We start from the raw sequence: 10,135 nt of genomic DNA, 5'->3' as shown, positions 1-10,135 counted from the left end.
CAGAATAAAAGGAAGATAAGAAATAAGAGGAAATAAAACAAAAGAAGTACTGATGTGGTGCATATAACCATTAGGTAATATAGTAAAGACTAAAACAAAACAAAGAACTTTTAATATTAGATTTTTCAAATCTTCAGTGTTTAAATGTTATTGACAGGAACTTCACACTCACCTTAGCTCAAACTAAGCATCTCTTTCTGAGTAAGAGTCTGTTATCTTAGTATAGTAAGCTCCTATTAATAATTGGCTGATTGATAATTTCAAAACATATTTTTAATGAAGGAAATGTATACTATTCACAGATCATTTAAAATCTTCCTAGAGGAAGAAAAATTTTGCTGACATAAACATATAAAATTCCTAAACTGGAAATAGATTTTTGGGGCCACTTGAGGTCTTAATGCCTATACCTGGGTCATACTAGTAACCCCCACTCCCCAATGTTTCCTGATCTTCCGAGTAATGCAAATGAAGTCTCTCTTTAAAAGACAAACTCAGATTCAGATTGATAGCAAAGAATATGCTTGTGGGGGCCAGGACAGAAGACCCACATCTTTTGTAAGAAAGGCCTAAAATTGACTCCAGATTTGTGATTCCAGAACAGAAAGTCACTTTTAATATAGATGTGCTGTAAAAAGTAAAAGTGGCTATTATTCTTAACAAGTTACATATTGGGTATTATACTTTAAAAATGAGTCATAAAACATCTTTTTAAGTACTTAAAGTCATGAATATGTTCTACTCTTTTAGCTCTGCTTGAATGTAATTTTTCATTTTCCAGGAAAGGATACATTTTCTAACTAACCCCGTTAACCTAATTACTCATAAAGAAATATCAAAAGCGTCCCTGACATCAATACCTTCACAAAGAAATGTATTCGAGCACATGCACAAGAGCATGTTCCATTTAGATAATCAGACCTGCAATTTTTATTTAAAAGATTTCCTTAGATCCATGCAATTCCTAGCAGTGAAATTTATCAAAAAAGCATTCAAAGTTTGCCAAGAGTCAGACTGCTCCATCAATACCCTCTCTGCTCCCACTACTCACTTCTATTCCAAAGTATTAACCAGGAAGCATAAAAGGATAATAGTAGCCTGTTTATTTAACAGTATTTGTTTGATCCTAAAATGGGGATTATAATGAAAGTGCCTTCAATATTAAGGCAACCCTTTTTTAAATCCTACTCAGAATGATTATCTTGTAAGATTAAAATCAGTGAATCATACCTAATTAAGATTTATAATTTAGCATCAATGAGCGTATCATCTGAGAGAAAGTGTTTATTTTCAACTTCAATTTGAAACAGGAAAAGAGAAGTGATTACGGTGGAAATAAAATAGCTATTATTGCCATAGTAATATACCATATTGGCACAGATCTACCTAGTTATAAGCTTAATTATTTTCAAAGCCAAACATTTAATATTAACATACCATAATAAAGGATAGAAGTAAGATAGAAAAAAGGGGACACACTTGAAATTATTCTATGAAATTGTAGACAGAAACAGAACATTAAGAAATATGAATTTGACTATCTTCTTTAACAGTTAATGTTTGCAATGTCTTTCATGAAGAAGATTCCTAAACTGTGGATTGAATTCTGATTAAATGGGGCACTGCTAAAATCGTTATTTTCCAGATTCCTTTCATTAAAGTACTTATCAAGGTACAGGGCAAACTGTCATTATTACACAGGATGAAGATTTTTCTTCCCAAGTCTCATGTGTGCTATTATGACAAAGTCTAACAAGACATTCAAAATAAGTTCAGGGGTTTTTTTCTCCTTCCTCTAAAATATCTTTAAAGCCCCCTTCTCACCCCCAGTCTTGGCTTACATAAAAGAATTGTTGCTTTTCTCCAGGTCTTTGATACTCCCCTTCCTGGAGGGTGATCTGATGTAAGAACTACCTTTTGAAAATAAATGGCACAGCTTCAAGTGCACTCAGATCCACACTTGCTGGACATTCCATATCTCAGTTTTGATATGAAAAGCTGCTTGACTTTAAGATGTAGTTTTAGACATTTCCATATGAAACATCATTTTATTGAGAAGTGCATCGAGAAACAATAATTTAAATGTTTTGCTGACCCATCTTCAGAGAATGGACAAACCAAAGTCAAAAAGGAGCTGCACAGGGTGACCACAGGTCGGGGGAGGGGGGTGCATTTCAACACAAGTTGGAAAACTAAATACGAAATTTGAATGTTATACACTGCAATGTTAATGCCCATTCATGAAGGAGGTACTTTTCATCTTTGACATGGCTGTCACCACATGTTTATATAGTTACAATGAAACTTTCTCATGTCAAAATACCAATTCTCACACAGTCATAACAAGGATATTATTTTTGTGGTTGCCCCTTTTCTCTGTCACTCAGTGAGCTGTGCCTTTATTATTTCTAATGGTCAGTAGTTTCTATATATTTAGATAACTATGGGTTTCTTGACCAGGGGAAGAGGTGGTATAATGCAACAAAAAAAACTATCCATGCTTTTGTTACAATACCACTGGAATGATTCCCCTTTAATTACTCTGTGCTTGGGGGAATACCTTGCTGTGTACCTGAGTACAAACAATTAAAAACACCAGGTTCCTTTTAAGAATAGCTATATAAACACTCATGAGCTATAACATGTACAGGACAAACAGCCTATTAAAGCAAAGATTTCAGGTCAAGGATAAGAAGAACAGGAAGTACCCAACGGTCTATCATCTTATTCATTCTCTTTAACAAGTTCCGTTTATCTTTTTAGGCAGCCTCATGGAATAAGTGAAAGGCAAGCTTCCACATAGAAAACAAAGTGATTTCCCCAAAGCTGTCTCTTGGCACACTTTGTACGTAGTGAAATCAAGTGCGGGGACCTTGTCCTGATTTCTGAGCAAGCATAACTACCCCAACAGAAGGGCCTTGCTCTTATTAGAATGACCTGTTAGGATTTTCCTGAAATTCTGAATAATTTTTGAACCCGCTACCTCACATTTTAATTTTGTGCTGGGCCCCAGGAATGAGGTAGATGCTTCTAGCTGAAGCTCTCAGCATTTGTCAATGGAAAGAATAGTAAATCACAAGAATAACAAAATCTCTCCTGTGATATACAGAAAGCCATGAAGTCACATTGCACTGTCTTTCGAATTTAATTCCAAATGTTTCTGTTTCTATGCACAATGTTTTCTCAGGAACCAATGTATGAAAATACAGAGCACTCCTTCTCAGATGAGATTACATTCATACATGCACAATGGTTTAAAAAGCAAGTTCATAAAAGGTAAGTATTAGTTGAATCAGGAAAAACAAAAAGGCTATTTGGTGGAAAAATTAAAAATGCAATTTCTATTCCCTTGTCAGCAATACATCCACAAGTTGAATGGAACAAATATATAAATTATCAGCAGAAAACAAAATTGTGGAAAAGAAACTGAGTAAAACATTTTCAACATTAAGATTCTGAGGGGAAATCTTCTTGCATTTTAAATTTTGCATTTTAAAGCAAAAATTCTATTTATAAATTATACAATAGTAAATTACATATTGTTAATAACTATTGCAATAAAACTTACTCATGTTATAAAAATGAGAACAAAATCTTAACATGATCCAAATTTTCCAATATTCTCAAAAAAATAAAAAATAAAAAAAGGAAAAAAACTTTCTAAAAAAGATTTTCTAAACCAAACATAAATAAATAAAAACTTAAGCTGAGTTATAGGGTTAAAAAAACTTTAACCTTGGGCCTTCATATACTAAATCATGCATTCTACTTTTAAGCTGTGTTATTTTAAAATACGATTGGAGGCAGTGACAGCACAAATGCTTTGTGAAAGTCACAGTAGCTAAAATGTGAGCAAACATATCCATTTATACATGCATTTAACATAAATACATCTGAGTTGAGATGTGCCTTGGAATCACTGCCCTGGAATACTCTTCAGCAGCTGGCCATATGCAACATGAAGCAAAGTGTCAATATTCAAATGACAAGACAACAAGCAGATTTGTTGCATAAAATATGTAAATATAAATAACAGAAAGTACCAGATGATATCTTGTGTTGTGATGGCTTCTGATCACCTATCTTTTCTGCCTCCTCAATCTCAGCAAACAAAGTCAACAGGTATCCCAGGGATGTGCTGTCCTGAGGCTGGGCTGAACAGGCACCTGTGGTGTTGCCCTAAGGAAACTAGACATCCCCACCTGCTCTGGATTTGCATTAAATATACTAGTACTGTTGATTTTCATCGTGTTCTGGAAGCCCTTATTTTCATTATTTTGCTATCCTTATTTTTACTGCATTTCTTTTAGTAAACATCCCAAAGTTACTTAAATAGCAGTAGCAAAAAAATAAGAAAAGAATTAACAATCGGTTTTACTGTTAAAGAGCTATGCTGGAATTTTCTACAAGAAGTTACATGAAAAAGTAACAAATGAAAATACAAGATTGAAAAAAAAGGAAGAAAATGATAAGATCCAACCACAAAATATTTGCTGAGCAGATCATTTATTTCTAATCTTTCAAAGAAGTCATTCCTGTACAAAAGAATGTATACTCCTATGTTTCCATAAGTTAGTAATTTTTGGACTGCAGTCTTTTGAGGGATGTCTGAAGAAATGTCTAAGTTCAAATAACAATAAAATATGAGCTTTATGTATCTTTAAAGAAAGAAGCAATCATATTACATTTTTAATTTACAGGAGAAATTGCATCCTCTTCTGACCCATTTGCTTATTCTAATTTATCAATAACTCAAACAAAAGCTGATATGCTGGTTAATCAAGCCCTCTATATCAGTAACACAGTCAGTATTTCCACAAATGTCTGCAACAATTTCTCGCTATCTAAAATGCATAAATCAATTTAAATTCCTAGCAATTAAATTTATTAGCTCTACAACAATGAATGTGGTACTTTATAAAAGTGGTATCCGAAATTCATACTCAAGAATTTATTGATCAAAGGTAAAGCAGCAGACATTCCTACTAAACCAAGGCTCTGCGAACAGCTAGAAACTTCAAAACATAAAAGCCTGCAATTGTTTCAAATACACCTAATAATTCTGCTGATTTTGGACCATTAAAGCTGATTACTTAATTAGGCAGTCATTAAAGCATCCAAACGCAACTGACAGAAACAGGGGACTTAGCAGAGCCCCTCTTCACCTGAAAATCGTGAAAACCAGTGCAAACTTTCTGGATCTGCCTCTCTGTCTGCATCATCCAAGCAAGATAGTAAAATCTAAAACATGACAATCTGGAGCTCAGGGAACAAAAGAATTCATCAGTAATGAAAGGATGCATTTCTCTGTTCAGAAGGCTGATATTTAAAGCTATGTTAGAAACAGCAAGCAATAACCCAGGTTGTCTCTGTGGACTCTTGGAAAGGCTACTTCCATTCTCCACTCTGGTCACCATCCTCCAAAAATAATTAATGAAACGTCCGCTGTCTTGTATGCCTGTCAGAAGTACCTACCTACAAAATGGTTCTCAAAGTTCCTAACAAGTGAAAACAACAGTCAAAAAGATTTTTCTTCTAGAAACTCTGTTGCAGGAATCTTAAATACAAGTAAATCAAAGCAATCCTGATTGCATGCAGAAGAGATTGGACAGTCTTAAGAACTTCACAGATTGAGTAGTGAGGAGAAAAAAAAATGTTTATTTTTAAAAAATCTTTCTTGAAATAATTCCAAAAAGATCCCTATAAGCTATCTTTTTAGGAGAAAAGAAAAGCAAGTCTACTCACATGTGCAGTTTCCAAACAGAAGTCTTACCCTCTTCCAGGAAAACAACATGGAGATTTTATTGCCCTGCTATGATTCTTTCATTTCAGACATGATTAATTAGCAAGTATTACACTCCTCAAAACTCCCACCACACTCTTCCCTGCTTATTTAATAGAGTACACGAAATAACATGTAGCCACCAGCAGTGTTAGACAATTATCCAAAAACTCTATTTCAGGGAAGGAATACTTTTATGTCTTTGACTCCAAAAAATAAAGCAAAGTGCTTTCAGCTGGCTTTACAATTTTTTTTTTTTTTTTTTTTAAGAACGTCTGGTCATGGTTTTAAGAGTGTCCTCTAAACTTTGAATGCTGCAAGCACTATATTTACTATTCAGAAATATGTGGCACATTTAATCTGAAATTTCAACTGAAATTCCAAAGGACTCATGAATCTGTATAGTTTTTATTTATAACCAATCACATGCAAAATTAATAAACAATAGAAGTAGTATGTGTAAGCATGTTTGGGGGCAGAGTTTAGTAGCAACAATGGGCGCTTTGCCAAATGGAAGCTAATGTGTTACAAATACAATAAAGATAGAAAAGAAAGATTAAAAGAGAATCTGAACACATAAATGAATGAAAAGGCCGGACGCTCTTAATATTGCACCAAATACTTCTTCAAAATAGTTTTCCTATTAATCAATCTATTTTCAAAATGCCCGTATTAATCAAGAAGCCAACCATAACTGAAGGTAGTATTAATGTATGGTTTAACAGCCATCAATTTATAAAGCCTGGGCTTTCTCCTTCAACCTTTAGCTACTGTGATTGCTGGAAAACTTCACACATAGTACAGTACTAACAAATACATCTTGTTGGTTCCAGGAAGCATTTTTATTTTAATCTATACTGGTCAAAATATATTTGCTTTTTTCCCCCTGTTGTATTAAATTTAGGATCAAAAACATCAAAGTAGCTTCCACCTCAGACCTAACTTTTAGAGGATCAATGTGACAAGGCAGTCCCTGATAGATGTTTCTCTTGATAAACGACTTGTTCAAAAGAGACATTGTAGCTTTCATTTCCTGACCACAACACACTTTTAATTTGCAACAGCAGAGCTGCCAGAGTGTGAGCACTTGCCACTTTGTAGCCTTATAGGTTTGTAGTTCTGGTTCCTTTAGGCCACACATTTGAAATAAACAGAATCTAAAAAGAATTACATGGATAAAACTAGAAACCAGGAATCACTAATGCCCCTTTATGCACATATACAAGTGTCTACTTTCTATGCACATGATATACATACACATATATGTACATACACCACCAAGTTCTAGTATGTGATAGATAACAAGCCTCCTTATGAACATCATTTGCACATCAGTCATTTAAGCACACTGAGAAATAAATTATGTGACTATTACTTAATAGCAAGCAGAGACTTTGGAGGAACAATTTATACACTTAAATCTGCTGTTCCATGCCCAGAATGATACGCTTGCCTATGCAGCATGTTTTTACTTTTTATTGTGATGATTAGTATTACTACTATCCAGAAATCACGTTTAAGTATCAATACGGTGAACAGTCAAACCATCCAATTTCTCCTCAGCACATTGTCCGAGCTCCGATTTAAAATTTATAAATGTAATATCCTCCTCATCACAGGCAGCAGCCCAATCTGCTCTGAATATATATTACAGCTTTAACATCACAGAGGGAAATCGCCCATCTGGCAATCCCATTCGCTCCAACAGCTCCGGGGGAAAAAAGCTGTGCTCTCTCCTCCTTAAAACATTTCTCAGGGCAAATTATGTGCATCTAAAATAAACAGTCTTCTTATTGATCGCTTCAAAGTCAACAAGTTCCAAATGCAAAATTCAATCAAATCTTTCCTATGGTGCAAGTATGGTGTGTGTTCAGTTCTACAGAGAGTAAAGCCCAGGCAGAAGTGCCTGTCGCGCATCGGGCTTGAAGTCCTAGCTTCTCATTTGTGTGATGAGAAAGCAGTGGCCAGAGCCTCACTACAGACGCCTGGCAGCTTTGCCCCCTCTCGTTTCTTTCTTTCACAGTCTCTCTTTGCAGCTTTCACTCTTTTCAAGAGAAATTCATGGTATGAAGAAAATGTAACAACAAAAAATAGTTTAAAGTGCACATACCCTTTGCTTATGCAAAATACTTTCCCATCTTTTTGTTGTGTTTGTCCCCTGCCTAGTCTTAATTGAATATCACAAAGTGTACACACAGCACAGCCACAAGAGCTATTGAAAAGCCCCTCACTCCATTTAACTGACTTTTTTTTTTGTAAAGAAAGAGGAAAGAGTGATTTCAAATGAAGTCAATTTCAGTGCCTGATTATTTAATTCTGTCATAGGTTAAAAGTAAAAAGCGCTGACAGACAAGTGAATGGCAAAGGGGGAAAACTGCCACAGTTTCTTACAGGACATTAAGGACTTTGAACAATCAAACATATAGAAATACATGTATCTTATATTCATGTAAAATATACACCTTCACTCACTCACCCAAAAAAATCCACCCAGAAGAGCTGACTACTCCACAAAGTGCAATCAGCAAGAAAGCAGTCAAATTCCATTAACAGGTTGAGAAAAAAAAGAAATTTTCATCCAGTCCTGTGTGTGTGTGTGTGTGTGTGTGTGTGTGTACATACATATACTTCCATTAGTTAGCAATCTTTTCCCTACTCCCACCCTCTCCACCCAGAGCCCCCTAAAAAAAAAAAATCCACACCGAGTTTAACTAATTTACATACCATTTGACTTCAGCCTTATATAGTGCATTACTAGTAACATGCAACTTTAGGAGTAGCGCTAGAACCAATAAAAAGTGTTCACAAGTAATATATTAAGCAAAACTGAAATATATAAACAAATGATAGGAAATGCAAGAAAGCAGAGTGACAGATTAAAATCAACATTTATACATCTTTTAAAAAAGAATCGTACATCATGAGCAGCTGATTCCCAAGCAGTCTTCAATGGTTTTATCATGCTATTTAATTTGTCTTTCCTATTTAGATGCAAAGGAAGTAAATTCCAAAACTGACATACCATAAACACTGGTGCTACTGATCATTTCTTGCTGGCAGCACAAAAAGCTGAATTGGATTTCTCACAAGCAGGAATTCCAAAGGTTGCTTTTCATTAAAGCCACTTTTCCTCTCAGCTATCAAATGTCACTGCCTTGAAACGTGGGCCCTTTCGTCAGGTATTCATTTAACCTACATGCATATAATTAAGGGGGAAAGCAACATCAACAAAAAGGGGATCTCAGATCACAGGAGAAGAAAGAAAGGAAAAAAGCACATGACCAGGAATGCAAGTCCATGTCAATTTCACTCACTCCCACAGAAACTAACAAGAGCTCCGGGAGGACGGTAATAGGATCAGTGGATTGTATATACCATTAAATTATACATCTTTCTCTCCCGTTCCTTGCCAACAATACGCCCACCACGCTGTACCCCTCCGAGACGATGTGCTTACATTTTTCTGCAACCGATCCTCTGACATTTTTCTCGATCCCCCAGCCACGAGATTGTAATTTAACCTCAACTTTTTGTGTGTGTGCAAGATTCTTATTTACACTTCTTATTTACTTAGAAGTTAGTTCCCGAAGAAAGTCTAGCCCCACCCTATGGTTCGGCTTTCTTATGTTCTTTATTTTTTGAAGTAAAAAGATAGTAGTAAGTAAGCCCAGTAGAGCGAAAAGCGAGATTCTTGCAATCGAGAACTCTTAATCCCACACTATTGTTACAATGATTAAGCAGCAAAAATATGCATTCTAATGTTTCAAGGCTACTTTGTAGGGAGAAATTAGACAGCAGGTTGGCGTACAGAATAGAAACGAATGCAAATTAAAATTAATGTTTACGGCACAACTCGGAGGTCTCTTTTCCTTTCGGGTCTCGGATCTATCTATATTCTTTAAAAATAAAACAAAAACAAAAACAAATTTAAACAGATGGCAGAAAACTGCGAAGCTCCCCTTACCTGAACGTGCGGAGCGAGCAGCCGATAGGTTAGCGTAGCATCGATCTGATGTGTTTGCTGATGAATGGAAGCCAGGGTTAAGTGAAGGTGCCTAGGATTTGAAATCATTCCAAGTTTTTGAAGGGAAGACGGACTGCAGCCTCTGCCATGTTGGAATTTCAAACCCAAAACAGCTGCTTGGAAGGAGCCAGCATGCCAGAGGCTGAGCGCAGGCGCAGAGCGCCGCCGAGCCAAATTCAAATCACTTTCACACTAAGAGCCAAAGATCAGTTTTCAAAGGCGAGAGGGAGAAAGAGACGGCGGCGGCCGCGCGCCCGGGGACCCGGCGTTGGCGGCGAGAGGCGGGCGCTGGAGCGGCGGCCCCGGAGCCCGGGCGGGAGCGGGAGCTG

General features: G+C 36.1%; 1 protein-coding gene across 2 annotated transcripts in view; it reads right to left on the bottom strand.

Moving 5' to 3' along the window:
• Fign (fidgetin, microtubule severing factor) overlaps nt 1-9,981 on the bottom strand; it is a 141,819-nt gene extending 131,838 nt beyond the window's left edge. Inside the window, exons 1-2 of one of the 2 annotated variants that reach the window (XM_008830905.3) lie at nt 9,747-9,981; nt 8,805-8,974 (exon numbers count right to left, since the gene is read on the bottom strand). In XM_008830905.3, coding sequence (XP_008829127.1) covers nt 8,805-8,829 — 25 coding nt within the window. In that variant the 5' untranslated portion in view covers nt 8,830-8,974; nt 9,747-9,981. The remainder of the gene's footprint in view (nt 1-8,804; nt 8,975-9,746) is intronic. The other variant, XM_017797579.2, reaches the window with a different exon arrangement.
• Between the last annotated feature and the right edge of the window lie 154 nt (nt 9,982-10,135).

The sequence above is a fragment of the Nannospalax galili genome, unplaced genomic scaffold, assembly GCF_000622305.1.
Source record: "Nannospalax galili isolate Female #2095 unplaced genomic scaffold, S.galili_v1.0 scaffold514, whole genome shotgun sequence".
Taxonomy (NCBI): domain Eukaryota; kingdom Metazoa; phylum Chordata; class Mammalia; order Rodentia; family Spalacidae; genus Nannospalax; species Nannospalax galili.
Note: the sequence above shows the minus strand (reverse complement) of the source record. Positions and strands in the feature narration are given on the sequence as shown.